The sequence below is a fragment of the Megachile rotundata genome, chromosome 16 (assembly GCF_050947335.1).
Source record: "Megachile rotundata isolate GNS110a chromosome 16, iyMegRotu1, whole genome shotgun sequence".
In the NCBI taxonomy this organism is placed as follows: domain Eukaryota; kingdom Metazoa; phylum Arthropoda; class Insecta; order Hymenoptera; family Megachilidae; genus Megachile; species Megachile rotundata.
In genome coordinates, this window is record NC_134998.1 from 8,354,100 (window position 1) to 8,371,526 (window position 17,427).

A 17,427-nucleotide genomic window follows, 5' to 3' on the forward strand; every position below is an offset into this window, starting at 1 on the left:
AATCTGGATAACTGAAGCTTCATACTGCATTTCTATATTTCTATATCTACAAATTGCATGTACTATTTTAAATAATGAAAATTTTATTCGTAAAAAGTTCAACTAAAACTACAGTTTATTTAATCATAAATAGATTATTTAATACTTAATATTTAATCTACGTATGATACACATCGATTTTACTACAAATTTAATTGAATTCTATAATATGTATGGCCAGCTTTCAATTGTTTCATTACCGACTGAGTTCAATTGAAATAGCTGTGGGAAAATTATGTTTTAACATTTTGCATGTAGAATAAAATACTTATACGTATGAAAACTAATTAAACATCAACTGAAAACATATTTACTTGTAAATATATGTTTTCATTATATACAGTACAATCATCTTCCTTTAAAATAAGCGCGTCCTTCTTGGATCACAGACGCACGAGTGCGTTTGACTTCGAAGGATGGAAAGGGAGACCCATTTGCCTCCTGGATGAATAAATGAGTTTTGACATTTTCAGCTTAATAAGTAAATATTGATATTGCATCCAATAAATCTATTGGATATTCTCAATAATATTCGGGTACCAATCGATAGCTTGCAAGCCTCGAGCTCATCCATGTGCCGCAATACCAATTTTACATATGTAATGTAGAGGGAAAAAAATATACTACTGCAATAATATTGTTATTACTTTTCTAATAAATGCAACTATTATTTTTTAAAATATTATTATTATAATAAATACATCTAATGTTGATCTTGTTGAAAAGTAGTAATACAACATAAATTTATTTCATACAAAAATTTGTATTATTAAATTAACATTTGTTTATACAAAAAATGATCATTAATAATAGCAATTTGAAGAAACATAAATTATCTAAAATAACATTATGTAGCTGTCAGAAAAAATAAACTTCAATGATAAATATTAAATAAACAATATTTCAATTACTATTACAGTATTACATCAACAAGTATAAACTTACAAGGATACATAGACCAAGCATAGTAATAGTATACTTTGTAGGACGCAACAAGATTTCAAGATTGTCTTTACAATGTAATTTTATCTCTAAAAATATTTTATACTAGTAGTAATTCTATTATATAAGATGATATAAATCTTAATTCATTAAGAAATCAGTATTAAAATGAACAAACTTTAGTATATTAATGTATCAATTTATTTACATTTTATTTTTCTTCATCTGATTTCTGTGTCATGTTACATAATTTTCTAACAATGTATAAAATTGACTTTTTGTTATGATAAAAAATACATATATCTGCATTCTGTATAAAAACTAAAACACCTAGCTAAAAAATGTAAATACATTAATATTATTATCTGCTTATGCTATTAATGCCATTTAAAATTACATAGATATACTATTACATTTTGGCACTATTAAATTTTATACCAATATCTAATTGTTACTCTTAAAGCATGATAGTCTTTTAAAAAATTTGGACTTCTTTTCAGTATACAATAAATATTTCTTTTGTTCGATTGAACCAATTTGGTAAAACTCCATTGCAATGTTAATAAAGGAATACTAATGATGCAATAAAAATTCTACAAGTTATATAAGCATTTATTCTTTAAAACAGTAAATTAAAAATCTTATATTAAAATGCATTAATTTTTGTAGAAACTTGTTTCTTTTTTATTTTAAACGGTTTAAAATTAATATTACAAATTGTATTACTTTATAAGAGAAAAATTTATTATTAATCAACTAAAAATGATTTACGTTTTATTACTTGAAGTATTTCAAATTTATTGAAATTGCAAATAATATATTCTATAATAAATTGTACTTAAGCATATAATTTTATATTTACAATAAACAAGCTGCTTTGCTAATAGTTTTATTAAAATATTGTAATCGTTACAAATTATGACCCTTTTTATTAATTACAAATTAATATAAGAATATTTTCATATATTAATATTTAATAATCATATATGTAACTGAATGATCAAAATCCTGTATGTACAGAAATGTACACCATTGTTAGATTTGATATTAATGTGTGTAAATTAAGAAACAAAAATTGTGAAACACTGATAAAATTTTACTTATACATACAATAAATAATACTTTGCATGCCATTCTACAATGACATTCTATTAATATAATATACATAAAAATAATTAAATGAGTTGAAAAACAGGTTTTAAAATCTTTACCTGTCAATAATTAAGTGTATGAAAATATTAACACATAAATGGATTGGCATGTTCATGAAGAATTATACTATCCTTTTAAGGCATGTATTAGTTTACGAATATTACAAGATTACTTTTATGCTTAAATATGTTTATTTAAATAAAAATACTTTAATCAAATACGTAATAAATGCAAATGTGTTATACGTTGAAACTAATAAACAGTATAGCCATGTATACTTCTTATAATTCTGTTTAATTATCTACAATAATTACTTGTAATAATTAATCAGAATTGTGTAGTTTTGCACAATGTTTTAAATATTGACGATTTTGATCACACAGGATGCATATAATGAATTATGCTTACAAATAATTAGTTGTGTTTAAAAAGTTATTTTATCTGCGCATGTAATTGACAACTGGATAAATGATAAAGAAATTTATATTGGTATAATATAAAAATAATGATAATTACAATTCGCATTGTCAAAACTTTCAAAAGATGTATATTGTGATTATGATAATTTAATAAGAATACTTTTGTTTAATTTAAAGCAAATATGAACACAAAATTAAAAGATCCGTATTCAAATACAAAATATATGAACTTTAATTTACAAATTTTTTAAATATATTTATTTAAACTATATATAATAAATTTGTTAAAATGCATCAAATTTATGCACAAATGAATTTAATAAGATTAAATTCAAACTAAATCTTACAATGCATAATATTTTTATAATTTTCTATATAGTTACTAGTAAATTTGCTATAAGCTTATCTATTAAATCATTTAGTTAATATGTAAACTATTTTAGATAAAAAATAACTTATATATATCACAATTTGTTTCATTTAATAAAAGAAGCACTGACATTGTTAGTAGTAAAAAGTTTTATTATTAACTTTACCTATGTAATATTTTATGTTAATGCATTAAAAGGTCCCTGATCAAAAATTAATTTTTCGCGAAATTGTAGGAAGTAGTTTGATAAGCTATTGAGATAAAAAAAAAGATTTAAGTGGAAATTAATTTATACAGATTTCTTGATTTCTTCTAAAAACAAATATTAATAATTCACATGCTACAATATTTTATTATTAGAATTGTAGAAAAAGACTGGAATCATAAGAGTTAATCAAACAAAATTAAAAACTTCAGAAACTTGTTAAATAATGTTTATGAAACTTGTATTGCATTAAAATATTCAAATAAAAGAACATAAAAATTACCGAACGGTAAAAATGATATGCTTGTGAAATTTTTAAAGTCATCGATACTAGAGTAGGACAACAAAACTTGTCTTTTTCACGTACCTTGATTAAGAAGGCATGGACATAAGTAATGTATCCACTTATATCCAATATTTAGGATAGAATGGCAATACTACGTCTAGGTCCGCCTATGCATATGTTATCTAAACTTGACCATTTTTTAAAACCGGTACGTAAAGCTTCAGCAGTAACTTTATCTTCGTAAACTCTGGACATAGCTTCCAACTTTTGAGCTTTCTCTTTGCTGAGTGGTTCACTAGGGAATGTTAATTCATTTGCTTCTGCAAGTGTGCGGAGATCAAAATAATATTTAGCATACACGCTTGAAGGAACATTTATATTGAATTGTAGCATTTCCAAAAACTGCCTTTCTAATTCATTCCTAATCAAATATTAAATATAAAATATTTAATAAAAGTACTTTTATGTATATTTAACTCTTATAAAAAGTAGATAAATAAACTTACATATCTTCTACTGTAATATCTTTAAGAATTTGGCAATAATCCACATTCCACACTGCCTGATCATCCCAAACTTTTGATGCTAGTAAAATAGCTCCAAGTACAATTCGTTTCCAATTGGCTGGTGTTATATCTATTTCCGCATAAGTAAGTAAACGTTCTAAATAAACTAACGTTATGATGGCACATTCAGCTGTAAGTTGAGCAGCATTGAATAAGGTCTTTACAAATTTATAAATTTGTTTGTGTTCTGGATTTTGCTTATCATAATCTTCTGTAACACCTTCCCTCTACAAGTAAAGAAACCATAAATGAATATATATGCTTGAATAAAAATGAATATAACATGCTCATAATTAATTCACCGTTAAAGGATGAAGCTTTTCATCAAATATATCAATTTGTCTCTGTGAAGTTCTATTTTTAATATGGTAATAAACAGCTAAGGCAACACATTTCACAGTATTTTTGAGATTTGGTTGTGAAACAGTACTGTCATCTAAATATATTGTACTGCAACTGCTACTCTTTTTTAAAGACCTTACATCTGCAATTTGGTGCTGACTCTTTTTTCTTACCATGCCATCTAAAAGATATATCAAGTTAATAATGATAATAAGACTGATCATGCAGATTTTTAAATGTATGAGATGCTTATATTATATAACATAAATCATAAATAACAAATTGACTAATACCAGATATACCTACTTTCGATAGCTTGTTTAGACCGTTCCATAAAAATAGTACCAGCACAAGGGTGTAATGATGGATCTGAATCCCAGTCTTCTGGTTCGCGTTCACTAATATGTTGTAAATTATTAACGCTAATTCCACCTTCCGGTAGATGTTCCTCAAGACCACGCGTAATTCCTTCAGATCCTAATTCTTTACGTCCAACTTGTGGACTGGAATTAACACAGCAACTACTTTTATTTCCCATTCTTGTAAGAGACTCGTTGATGTCTCTATTGCTTTTACTCTAATGAAAGTTTATTAAATATAAATCAAACTACAATAGTTAATATCACGGTGATTGTATAGATGATTTAGTTTAAAGTTCCTCACAACACATACTTCACATGTTGCTTTTAGGTGACAATCAGCTGATAAAGTTAGCAGCAATGTTAATGTACATTCTTTTTCATCTACATTGATGCTTAAACGCACCATGTATAATCAACAAAAATGAATAAATTTCAACATAAAAATTGTATGTAAAAATTTCAAAAACCACTTTGTAAATTTATTGCAACTAATAACTCGATAAATGTCTATTACAATGACAACGCCTTCAAGCACGCTTTGTGCCGGTTGAATTATTGTTAAAATCATCGGTCAGTCAAATTTCATTTCTGCTCGTATACACGAGCTATAATACGATTTGTCCTTGTTGTACGCCATTCTCATCCTTACTATACATTTAATGTAATTATTTTAATTTTTTTTAGATGTTTTCTTGCACGCCGCCCTCAGACTCTTGTTTTGATATTGCATATTCATGCATGAACTATAGCATACATGTATACATGAAAGATGTTTGACTTCAAGTTTTTGAGCAGCTTTGCGTAAACATAATTTCATTGGTGTTTTGTTAAAAACTTTTTATGTATTCTCTATGAAGACTGGAACTTTTCATTATAGTCATATTCAATATCATTGGTCAAAAGCTAGGGATTTTAAGAATTTATTTTGTAAAATCAGATACATACAATTTTGCAATCAATTTTATAAAGTATTATCCCAATTTTGACTTTTATGTAAAAATATCGCATTAACATTGTACTAAATTATTGTCATGTTCAGTACAAATGACCAAGCGATCATCACGAGTTATGTTGCCACGCGTTAAATGATCATGTGTGTATGATTTACTTTTACAGCGTCATCAGATCTCATGCTCTATATTGATACAAATTTTGATATTTAGATTATTATAGCCAATTTTTATGAAATTCAAAAGCTTCTAAACATAGAGCTCAGGGCACATGCTCCGTTTGCTCAACACTAACGGGACTAACGACTATACTATTGCCAAGGATCTCACGCAAGTGAAGAAATACTGATAAATGATGATAACTTTCAGTGGATGACTTACAATAAAAATAATATGTATATCCTAAGAAGTGATAATATGATTAGAAATATATTATGCAAAATAGATACGCAAGCGCACCAGTTAATGAAATTTCAAGGTGATTTTAAATTAGTTATGGCATTGTTATCTACTTAAAAGAAATGTCGCAAGCTTTTAAAAACAGCTATACATCACTATTGATTTCGATGTTTCGATGAGTAGCTGCGTAGGTATAAAAATGTAATGAAGTTCAGTTATTATGTTTTAGTGAAAAAAGTGAAAGCGCGCGATGTTTCACGAACTTGAAATTCAGAATAATAGGTTATGTACCGAGAAAAATACCGCCATAATTGACTGGGTAGATTACATCGACCCTTCGGTAACATACGATGAATTCTTTACAAAATATTTAATCCCGAATAAACCATGTATCTTTAAATCAAGCATAACAGAAAATTGGTCATGTAAAAGACAGTGGAACTTGGATAACGCACCGGACTTTGATGTTCTTGATATATTGTTTGGTAAATTAATTATAAACGTATATATATTTGATTGTATGTATTGATAATATAGTTTATATTATATTCACTTATATTATTTATTTATAGGAAATTGCGTGGTACCAGTTGCAGATTGCAATAAAAAATATTATAATTCTCAATCGAAAGATGATATGCAAATGAAAGATTACTTAAATTATTGGATAGAATATGCAAAAAGTAATTATTCAGATTCTATGCCACTTTTGTATTTAAAAGATTGGCATTGTCCAAAATTATTCCCTAATGCTCCAATGTATAATGTCCCTCAATACTTTGCATCTGATTGGCTGAATGAATATTATATTGCTAATCCTGAATTAAATGATGATTATAGATTTGTGTACATGGGACCAAAAGGGACATGGTAAATGAATATTTGTATAATTTTTAAGTATTGAATTTTTTATCTTTGAAAATTGTATAAGAAAAGGAAATTTATGATCTTTAGGACACCATTGCATGCAGATGTATTTGGATCTTATAGTTGGTCTGCAAACATAGTTGGAAAGAAACGTTGGTTACTGTTTCCTCCAGGTCAAGAAGATTTTCTAAGAGATATTCATGGAGAATTAATATATGATGCAACTTCTGAAGAGCTTAATGATTACTCAAAATATAAAGCCTATGATAAACGGGCATTAAAGTATATTGATGTGATTCAAACAGAAGGTGAAATTATGTTTGTACCATCTGGGTGGCATCATCAAGTATGGAACATAGTAAGTATACTTAGATGTTTTCAAAATGAAATTTACATTGTATATAATTTCCCTTATAATATTTTTTTTATAGGAAGATACTATTTCTATTAATCATAACTGGATTAATGGATGTAATATTATGAATGTGTGGCATGGTTTGAAAAAAGAATTGTCTTCAGTAATGAAAGAAGTTAATGATTGCAAAGATATGAATGATTGGGCAGAACAATGTCAACTAATATTAAAATCAACATATGGAATGGACTATTTTCTATTTTTTGATTTCTTAAAATTTATAGCTCAAACACGATTAAACATGTTTTCACAAAAAGAGGAAGTAATAAGCTTTAACAAATATAAGTTTGGATCTAATCATTGTATATTTGATCTTCATTCGATAAAATTAGTATTGATAGATTTTATCAGAGATATGGAAGAGAAATCTATTTATCATTTAATTTGTGAAAAGAATCAAGGTCATAAACTGTTAAACAAAATTTTATTAGTTTTACAATCTCATTATGATGTCGAAAAAGTTTCAGTGTGATGGAAAAATTATAGCTAAATTAAAATAAATGACCAAAAATATTTCTATTTTTTATGTAAATAGTATATAATATGTAAATAATGTAGAGTATTAAATTTTTGTAATATAATTTAAAGAAAGATTATATTTATCTTACTGCAAGTGTAAAGTAAGAGGAAAACAGAATGAATAAATTTTTTTGTTGAATTTAAATTGCAAGTAATTTATAAGAAGATAATATATAATATACTATTTTATTCATACAATAACATTATTAATATAACATTAATAATGATATAATATAATACAACATTGTTTATTCTCTTATAGCTTTAGTGATTAACATACTTTTTCTTATTATGAATAATAAATTCTATTTTGTGATATCTAAGTTAATATAATAGTTATAAATTATTATATGTATATATGTTTAACATTTATAAGATTGTATATTGTAAATACTGTACATAATGTACTGTAAAGAAAAATAAATTTTATTGTATTTTTATTATGCATTTAAATAGTTTTCTATGACAAAAATTATATTCATGTAAAATTAAATCTCATTTCAGTACACTTGAAACAAATAACATAAAAAATTGTGATCAAACAATAAAGGAAAAATTATTAATTATAAATTATGGTGCGTATATTTCTGATTTTCAATGTTGAAAATTATTTAAGCCTAAGACTGGAACACTATGGTAAATACCATCATTTATTTTTTTATGTAAAACAAATTTTCTTTAAAACATTCTCCTTGTGAAAATGGTCCTGGTTTAAATTTCTCACTTCACATCTTAACGTACTTTAATATTTACAAATATATAAAAAAGCAACATTGTCCTATTTTAATAATAGCAAATTGCTTTTATAAAATGCAAAATTTTATTTGCTTATTTGTACAGTACCTAACAATTGTACAGTATATCTATATATACGTTATTTTATCATCTTCGTGGGAGTTGTAAGTATTAAAATAATAAGTGCTTGTAAATTCTTCTATATTGTCTTACATCTTACAAATTATATATGCACAAGTGCCTTATATATGTATATGTATGATGTATGTACAGTTATGTACAATTTATTATTAATAAAAATATACAAAATGTATAAGATATGTTACATGTACATGTTATACATATATATATGTATTATTTATAAACAAAAATAATAAAACTATTTATAATATTATAATGTAACATATGTAAGGTATTTATCAAATAGTTATAAATAATTTCCTTATGCCGTATGTATTTTGTTTACTGTAAAATATTTTTTTATGTTATTAATGTAAAATTATAAATAAATTATCTTTTGATGTATTATCAAGATTTGAGTTGTAATTTTAAATGTAACAGCAATTTCAACATTCAAAGAAAATTCATAGTAAAAACATATTACATGTTTTATATTTAATTTTTATAAATTATACTTGTACATTAGCAACCAAAGAAGTATTAAAAGAAAAGAAATATTTTTCCTTGTACAAAAATTCTGTGCTTAATCTTACTTTGTAACTATTAAATAACATGGATATGACTGTATGCGTATGCGGATTGAACAAATCTATTCAGTTCAGATACGCTTGATTTAAAAAGTGATTTTACTGAACTTATTGCAAATGATTTCATAAGTGGAGCAATAAATTATTTTTTGCCGCGTACTTTGTGAACATATGAACTTATGAAACATTCATTTCAAAGTCTAAAAAATTCATTAAAAAGTAACAAAAATGATTTTTGTTGTGAAAGAAGTTAATATATTTCTGTACATATTCCTCATATAAGTTCTATTAAAGATTTGTATAAAATATTGCACTGATAATACATTCAGAAAAAAGGGTGTTTCCGCATGTTTTTTGTTACTTCATATTAAAAGAAAAGATTGTCATGGATAAAAGGTATAAAAAAGAGATATTACTTTAAATTATTTTCGTACAAACTAATACGCTAATTTAAAAACAAGCAAATATAATATGTACTTCATTATTTACACACACAGGCATGCGACACGCATACGCAACTATTGCATTTTTTCCTTAACTTTTCATAATAGTACCAATTTTTGCTTGCATGGCAAGTACCTCAATTAAGGTATCACGTTTTACAAAGTCCTCTTATTAATTACCAACAATTAACACTATTACAAAGATTAGACTCCACGCAACGTGATTTCATATCAGTATCGAATAATGTTTTTTATACCTATATAATAGATACATATTTTTCATTGTCACATTTTACATATTTCAACATTTCTTTTTTGTGAAAATAGATAATGGAATTGAATTGCACTCTCTGATAAACATCACAAAAGAGTTATTAATAATTAGTAAATAATAATTTTTTTCTATTCTTAATAGACAGAATTTTGATAAAATTTGTACGGCGTAATAAAAATATAATTATTTAAATAATATTTATATATGTATACATACATACTTATTTGTATACCAATTTATCTTCTTTAGATGAAGTGAATTAAGATTCAAATGAATATATAAATAATGCCTGAAGTATACACAATTAAACCGGTAAGAATTAGTAAACATTGTATTCCACATGTCTGTACTTAATGAATTGATAAATTATATATCGAATGTTCTCTGCGATAGACCAATTGTAGAGAAAAATTAAAATGAAAGTATCGAATTATTTTACTTTTCGCTACTTTTCTCCAGGACACTGTTTAATGATAATTATATAGGATGTGTGGATAATGTTTGTAACGGTACTGTTGGAGTCGTAGGCGTTGTTAAAACAGGAATAGGCATGGAAGGTATCGGCTGATGTGTTTGCCTTGGTGGTGATAGAAGTTCTTGTCTATCTCGTTCTCTTTCTCTTCCTGGACGCCATGCTTCCAATAATGCTTCAACTCTTTCCTCTGTAGGTCCCCAACGAGCAGTACCAGCTGTATTTTGTAACCATACTACTAATGTTCCATGTGCTGCTCTAATATTAACTTCGCCTCTGAAATAAATAAAGCATTTATAATTACGTTGTTCCAGCATGTACATTATAGTATTAAAACATACTTTGGTAGTATATGCTGAAATCCATGTCTGTATTCATGTTCCATAGCAGGTACTACCACCTGTTTTCTTTTAAAATGGCTGCTTTCTAATTTTATGAGAGCATTAGGTGCTGGATCTCTCCATTCAGGTAAAAATACCACAAAAGATAAAGGTTCTGCTGAATCAGCTAAAAGACGTTCGAAATGGTTAACCATAGCTTCCATAAGTTCTTCGCAATATGGTGGATTAGCTTGAAACGAGCCACTGACAGGTCTGAAGTCCAAGAAAGGTCCCCTTGATCCGAAATAAGAATCCGTGTCAGCGAATGCTGAACAGTATTGTCTAAAGTAGCAGTTTAACGGAGACGCAAAACATTCAAATGTCACACCAAATGATCTTTGAAGACATTCAAAGACTGTAACAGGGAGGGCCATTTGCGTTGCTTGTCCCTCGTTGATTCCAAAATATGTCTGATAACGTTTCAACATACACCAAACGCGAGGTAAAAACATTTCAAACTTTTTGTCATCAAAGCAATTATATCTGTATAGGTGTTCTAATTTTGCAAGATGCATATTATTAATACACACGGTATCACCATGAAAGCGCAACATTGTTTGTTCACGTTCAGGAAGATAATCCACTTGCGGAAGCCGGGAAGTTGGAAGAGAAAATTGTATGGGGTAACACCAAACTTTTCTTTGCGTACTGGCTGGTCCCCCTAAGGGTATAACATTTCCTAATCCGTTATCTTTTAAAATTTGATTGTTTTTATGTTTGACTTTTTTTGCGTATTCCGTTGATAAGTGATAAATTTTTAAGCAGATACCCTCAACACTAGCTTTTACAGTCTCTGTAAGGTGTGGTTGACACTGTCGTTTTAAATGTGCAAGACGATCTTGGAAATCATCAAACGTAGCACCAACTGTTCGTCTTAACCACTGAAAAGTATCTTCTGCATTCCATTTTACGACTTTTCTACTCTCTGACGAAGCTGCTCTTGATTCTATCATTTTCTTTGCAGCTTCTGCATATCGTGATAATTGTTTCCTCGCATCACCGGTAAATTTTGGTCGGACTAATTTAATAGGGATATCGTTCATAATTTCGCGGTACATAGACATGGAAATTTCAGGAAAACACTGACTTGGTAAGAGAGGATCTGAGCCACAATCTATAACTTTTCTTTCCATTAGCCATCTGTTAAAAGAATCCTTAGGAGCATCTATCGATTCACGAGTATGACACAATTCTTGATAACATTGCCTCAATTTTGCAAGTAAACCACATCGTAATGCTTCCGTTTCAGGGTGAACATGAGGTAAATTTGATGGAGCTCTCTCATATATTATGACATTTGTTGGAATTTCCAAGTCCCATGGACCACTAATATTAGAATGGAATATATTAAAACATTTAAAAATACCTTAATGTAATAATTTAAAATATTTAAACATACGCTAATACAAATTTCTTCGCTGCTGGGACAACGCTATCTTCCGAAGCTCTACGTTTAAGCGTTCCTCCTGGAGGAATAGCTCCATTGCCAGAAACAGGTGGAACAGCACAAATACCAAGTGGATCCGTAATTGGGTCAAACTTGAATATAAGCACAGTTGACACATATAAGTTCATGTTTCTATCAGTTTACAACCAAAGTTTATACCTTAGTACCTGAGGTTTTAAAGGCGGTATTACCCATAAAGATTCTCCAGTTAATTTATTCCAAAAATATGGACGATTTTCTCGTTTGCTCCAAAACTTTTTCCATCCTTGTTGCTGAAGTTCAGGTGAAAGTTCAGTTTCTGGAAACGTTCCCGGTGGTGTACCCTACAGTTATTAAAGTAAAATTTTTTTCAAAGAAAATGCTTTGATGTAATTTATAATTACATTAAACTAGTTTGACTCACAGATTTCTTAAACATTTGATTACCTGCGTTATCAAATTTGATTGTTGCATATGACCGAGTTGTGAACAATGATCACCTACGGTTTGCGTTGAATTTAACATAGGTGCTTGAAGTTTTACAGGAGTAGGAACTATAACTTGTGTAACTGCTGTATTTGCATCTTGTTGTAACGATTGATGATGATGATGCATAGTAGATAACGATGCTGATTGCCCAGACAATGTCTCCCAAGTAGAAGTATTAGGTATATCTTGTTTTCCTCCACTTACTTCATTCATTGTTTAAAGTGTTTTATTGAATACTTTAACACATAATATAATTATGTTTTTTAATGAACATTTCAAAATATATAATTAACATATATACACACATATGTATACACGTATCATTCATAAAAATTTAATGTTATTTTTATTATATGTTTTATTTCATTGTGTCAGTTCCTGTTTCTTCTTCTTGTTTAGTTATTTATTTAATTAAATTGTTAAAAAAGCTATTATTACTTGTATAAAAGTTATAAATGATTTATAAACGTAAAAATAGAAACATTATGTTTGTTAAAATAAGAAGTCTATTTCAACACAAAATAGTCTTATATTTTCTGAAATTGAATTAATTTTCGTTATTTTATTGTTAATTGAAATAAAAAGAAATTATAACTTTCTTTATCTTCGGTGAACTTATAAATATAAAAACAGAAATTATATGACAACATTTCGTAACTCAATGTTTGTTTACATACTACAAAAACGTTTGATAAATTCCTGATTTTTCATCGTGCATGATTATGTAAATTTGTAAAAATCATTCAGACATTAATATTAAACTTACGAGGGTTAAGAATATCCTTAATTTGTAGAAAATGTACAACAGAACTTAGAATTCATTCATGATTTGTGGAATTTGACGCAACGACCTCCATCCGTAAGATACCATTTGCTTGAACTGAAATTCTAGCGATAGCGAAGTTTAAGCTATTCATCACAATGAACAGCAAATTGATGTAGAAAAAACATTTTACATCGGAAGGAATATCGAAATGATATTAATTAATATAAAATACTGGTATAATTTGTTATTTACATCTTTTTTTATATAAATACGTTATAAATGTTTGATTGCGTAAGCCAACAGAACTTAATCTTATCATTTTTTATTAAAATTTTCCAAAAGTAATTTTATAATATATTGCATCGTAATATTTAAAAGAGTATTAAATATTATGCTATTTATAAACGGAACGTGAAAAAAATTAAAATTATATTTTATTCTTTGAGAGAACTAAAATGCGCGCAGCCTAGGAATATTCCTCATCACGAATATGAAGCCCTTCTACAATCTGTTTTCGTCTTCGTGGTTTTATACATGGTGGGACAAAATAAATGAACAACAAAATCATTTGATGATGTGAGAAACAAACACGATAAAAGAAATATTCTGTTCAATCCTTTAAATACACTTTTTAAATATATGAATACAGAAAAAATGTTTCGCTTAAAACATATCGTGATTAATAAAACTAAAAATTCGTTAAACTTTCTGTCCATCGGATATACACTTTAGGCGCCAAGATTGTCATAAGAGCGCATGTGCATGATCATAGATTATAGAGTGTATAGATCAAAAACTTGATTAACATGCGCAGAAAGAACGAAAATTCGTCATTTAGTAAAATTACTCTCTCATGAGATGGACAATATTCACAAGTTACGTACAAGTGAAGCTTTTTCAATGTAATACTTGACCGTGCTTCCAAAATTTATTTTATTAATGGACGCAAAGATGTCCTTAATTATTAAATTATACTAGTAACGTTATGCAGTAAGTTTTAGTATCAACTTACCGTCTTTCTATGAGGAATTATGTCGTCTACACAAAGCAAAATGCGAGGTATACAGTTATTATAGTTCAAAGTAACCTTGTATTTTAGACAATTTTGCCTTTTTCTGTTAATTTTTGTAATAGATATAAACTAATAGTTTGAGTAAATGTTTATTATTATATTCATTACAGTATATTAAGTTCAAAATATACAAATTTGATAATATAGGTCCAGGAAGACCACCAAAATCAAAAAATTCCTGTACATGGTGTGGCGAAACTAAACAGCCTTTAAAGTATGTCCTTCCAACGCAGCATGGAAAAAAGGAATTTTGTTCAGAAACATGTTTGTCTGAATTTCGCAAAGCTTACGTACGAGGAGCTTGCGTTCAATGTGACAACGTTATCAGAGGCACACCAGTGAGATTAGAACAGAAGGATGGACCCACAAAAGACTTTTGTTCTTCGTTTTGTTTGAATAAACATCAGAAGAGAGAAGGGCAAGTGGATATGAAGAAAAGTTAGTAACTTATAAAAACTTCAAAGTAATGAGTAAAAACATTAATACAAAAAATTATAAAATATTAAAGTTCTGTTAGTAACTGACCTTTCATTGCAGATAATAGGGACCATTCATCACCTGCGCCATCTCTTACGCCATCCGGATTAATAAGTGGAAATAATATTCCATCTACAACTCAATCATTTACAAGTACAAATCACACAAATGTATCTCATCCTCCGTCAACTTCTACCGGCCCATTTCAATATGAAACATACCAAACTTTTGATTGGGATCTGTATTTGAAAGAAACAAACAGTCAAGCAGCACCAATTGAATGTTTTAAACAGGTACATTAAGTCAATAACAAAAATTAAGCTTCAACTAAAGGAAATTTTATTTTAGCATGAAGTTCCACCAACTAACGAGTTTAAAATGGGTATGAAGTTAGAAGCATTAGACCCTCGTAATTTAACATCAACATGTATTGCAACTGTAGTTGGTGTCCTTGGTCCTCGTTTAAGATTAAGGTTGGATGGCTCAGATAACAAAAATGATTTCTGGCGTTTGGTTGACAGTAATGAAATTCATCCAATTGGTCATTGTGAAAAATCTGGTGGAATGCTGCAACCTCCATTAGGCTTCCGAATGAATGCTTCTAGTTGGCCAATGTTTCTTTTGAAAACATTGAATGGTGCAGAAATGGCCCCTGCAAAAGTGTTTAAACGTGAACCAAAAACACCACGTTCTAACTTGTTTGAAGTTGGACATAAATTAGAAGCCATAGATAAAAAGAATCCGCAACTTATATGTACGGCGACTGTTGGTGCTGTTAAAGATGATATGATTCACATTACATTTGATGGATGGAGAGGAGCATTTGATTATTGGTGTCGTTTTGACTCCAGAGATATTTTTCCTGCCGGTTGGTGCTTTAAAAGTGGTCATCCATTACAACCACCAAGACAGAAATGTAAGTATAACATTTTCTGAGTTGATTTTATTCATAATTTGTACATGTAAGTAATTGATAATGTATTCCAATGTTTGTAGCAACTGGGCCTAATAGATTTAAGTCAAGAACTAGTAATATCTTACCAGTAATGGCAGTATCTGGTGCGGGCACTAATGGAGAACCGGCCGTTGCATTGGTGAGTCCTGCTGGTTCCAGTGCTCCGCCGCAACCAGCCACAGAACCCGATACTAGTACAGCTAATACCAAATCAGATACTATAGAGAATAGTATGCAGTTGGATAATTCTACACTATCATCACCAACAGCTGCAAAGCAACCACGAAAATCCGTTCCAGGTAAATATATTTAGGAGTCACAAAGTGTGTTTATGTTTTTCAATACATTTTCATATTTATTACGAAAAATTAGTATATAAGTCGTCCATTAACAATAAAAGGTGTATTATCATTATAATTAGAACTTGAAGCAGCAACTTCTACTACCCAATCTGAAACTACCACAAACCGTACACCTTCTGCAGAACCAGCAGAATGGACAATTGAAGATGTAATACATTACATCGGTGTTACCGATCCTGCATTAGGACAGCATGCAGATTTATTTAGAAAACATGTATGTTAATATATATTATAGAAAAATTATAATACTTGTATGCCAACTAATAACAATAATTATTTTCAGGAAATTGACGGAAAAGCTTTATTACTTTTGAATTCTGACATGATGATGAAATACATGGGACTGAAACTTGGGCCAGCGCTTAAAATATGCAACTTGGTAAATCGTATTAAAGGCAGAAGGCATATACTTCTATGACTTTATCAAACATCAAAAAATGTACAGTGAGTTAAATTGACGCATTACTTAAACTGGCTGGTCAAATTTGTTTTCATTATCGAGAACAAAATAATATATAAGTTGTTAAAATTATGTGAATATATTGATTATAATCTTTCGTAACCTGTTCATTTACTAATCAACATAGATCTTAAGAAAAAGAATCAAAGTTTAATTTTATTTTAGTATTTAAATGTTATTTTCCTCTGAAAAATGTAAGATTACATTGATTATGTGAATATACAGTTTTTTGATAGTGACAAAATTAACAGTATCTTCTTATATATACAACCTAATTAGGCTAGTTAATTCAACTCTAAATATAAATAAGTACCATGCTAAGAAAATAGTTTTATATTACATTTGTCTTTTTTAAACTTTGTTGTGATCGTACATATTTCCTTAATAAAATAATTTTTATTACATAAGTAATTTCACGGCTTTCAGGCTATATTCATATGAGAAACGATATAAAATACTATAGTACAATGAATGATATATCTACTGTATTTTTCAATTTATAATTTAAAGTAAGTTGTCAAGATGAATAATATTGAAGCGAAACTTCATCCTTCATATATTTTAACTAAAAAACAA

At 28.2% G+C, this 17,427-nt stretch overlaps 4 protein-coding genes across 7 annotated transcripts; 2 read left to right on the forward strand and 2 right to left on the reverse strand.

The window, feature by feature from the left end:
- Positions 1–748: 748 nt before the first annotated feature.
- On the reverse strand, positions 749–5,430 carry CycY (cyclin Y). Of its 3 annotated transcripts, none has more exons than XR_013040824.1 (6): positions 4,994–5,430; positions 4,628–4,898; positions 4,282–4,502; positions 3,920–4,206; positions 3,495–3,834; positions 749–3,173 (listed from the first exon to the last, which is right to left on the reverse strand). XR_013040824.1 is itself a non-coding variant. In XM_012292609.2 (5 exons), exons 1-5 carry the CDS (start codon positions 5,087–5,089, stop codon positions 3,546–3,548), a joined length of 1,164 nt encoding a protein of 387 aa, XP_012147999.2. In that variant the 5' UTR covers positions 5,090–5,429; the 3' UTR covers positions 3,420–3,545. The 3 variants fall into 3 exon arrangements, 1 of the variants encoding a protein (XP_012147999.2); XR_013040825.1 differs by having other exon boundaries at positions 749–3,234; XM_012292609.2 differs by lacking the exon at positions 749–3,173 and having other exon boundaries at positions 3,420–3,834; positions 4,994–5,429.
- A 213-nt stretch (positions 5,431–5,643) lies between these two features.
- Positions 5,644–8,057, forward strand: JMJD4 (jumonji domain containing 4). Its single transcript, XM_076540944.1, has 6 exons — positions 5,644–5,776; positions 5,847–6,111; positions 6,262–6,517; positions 6,605–6,902; positions 6,987–7,257; positions 7,331–8,057. Exons 3-6 carry the CDS (start codon positions 6,283–6,285, stop codon positions 7,784–7,786), a joined length of 1,260 nt encoding a protein of 419 aa, XP_076397059.1. The 5' UTR covers positions 5,644–5,776; positions 5,847–6,111; positions 6,262–6,282; the 3' UTR covers positions 7,787–8,057.
- A 982-nt stretch (positions 8,058–9,039) lies between these two features.
- On the reverse strand, positions 9,040–13,731 carry Pcif1 (Phosphorylated CTD-interacting factor 1). Of its 2 annotated transcripts, XM_003706402.3 has the most exons (6): positions 13,526–13,731; positions 12,718–12,995; positions 12,459–12,614; positions 12,244–12,383; positions 10,806–12,170; positions 9,040–10,740 (listed from the first exon to the last, which is right to left on the reverse strand). In XM_003706402.3, the coding sequence occupies exons 2-6, from the start codon at positions 12,970–12,972 to the stop codon at positions 10,470–10,472; spliced, it is 2,187 nt and encodes a 728-aa protein (XP_003706450.1). In that variant the 5' UTR covers positions 12,973–12,995; positions 13,526–13,731; the 3' UTR covers positions 9,040–10,469. The 2 variants fall into 2 exon arrangements, with proteins under 2 accessions (XP_003706450.1, XP_012148005.1); XM_012292615.2 differs by lacking the exon at positions 13,526–13,731 and having other exon boundaries at positions 12,451–12,614; positions 12,718–12,858.
- Positions 13,732–14,367: 636 nt separating this feature from the next.
- Positions 14,368–16,923, forward strand: Scm (Polycomb protein Scm). Its single transcript, XM_003706403.3, has 7 exons — positions 14,368–14,584; positions 14,745–15,035; positions 15,135–15,367; positions 15,423–15,990; positions 16,071–16,328; positions 16,451–16,605; positions 16,675–16,923. The coding sequence occupies exons 1-7, from the start codon at positions 14,557–14,559 to the stop codon at positions 16,807–16,809; spliced, it is 1,668 nt and encodes a 555-aa protein (XP_003706451.1). The 5' UTR covers positions 14,368–14,556; the 3' UTR covers positions 16,810–16,923.
- The last annotated feature ends 504 nt before the right edge of the window (positions 16,924–17,427 follow it).

Bases quoted from the DNA above. Each gene is read 5' to 3' on its own strand.
- CycY (XM_012292609.2), bottom strand. From the start codon at position 5,089: ATGGTGCGTTTAAGCATCAATGTAGATGAAAAAGAATGTACATTAACA. The intron at 4,899-4,993 runs GTATGTGTTGTG...AACTTTCATTAG, and splicing joins ACCTAAAAGCAACATGTGAA to AGTAAAAGCAATAGAGACAT. The intron at 4,503-4,627 runs GTAGGTATATCT...TATATCTTTTAG, and splicing joins GTCTAAACAAGCTATCGAAA to ATGGCATGGTAAGAAAAAAG.
- Pcif1 (XM_003706402.3), bottom strand. From the start codon at position 12,972: ATGAATGAAGTAAGTGGAGGAAAACAAGATATACCTAATACTTCTACT. The intron at 12,615-12,717 runs GTAATCAAATGT...TAATAACTGTAG, and splicing joins AATCAAATTTGATAACGCAG to GGTACACCACCGGGAACGTT. The intron at 10,741-10,805 runs GTATGTTTTAAT...TATTTATTTCAG, and splicing joins TTTCAGCATATACTACCAAA to AGGCGAAGTTAATATTAGAG.
- Scm (XM_003706403.3), top strand. From the start codon at position 14,557: ATGTCGTCTACACAAAGCAAAATGCGAG. The intron at 15,036-15,134 runs GTTAGTAACTTA...CTTTCATTGCAG, and splicing joins GCAAGTGGATATGAAGAAAA to ATAATAGGGACCATTCATCA. The intron at 16,329-16,450 runs GTAAATATATTT...CATTATAATTAG, and splicing joins ACCACGAAAATCCGTTCCAG to AACTTGAAGCAGCAACTTCT.
- JMJD4 (XM_076540944.1), top strand. From the start codon at position 6,283: ATGTTTCACGAACTTGAAATTCAGAATAATAGGTTATGTACCGAGAAA. The intron at 6,903-6,986 runs GTAAATGAATAT...TATGATCTTTAG, and splicing joins ATGGGACCAAAAGGGACATG to GACACCATTGCATGCAGATG. The intron at 7,258-7,330 runs GTAAGTATACTT...TTTTTTTTATAG, and splicing joins ATCATCAAGTATGGAACATA to GAAGATACTATTTCTATTAA.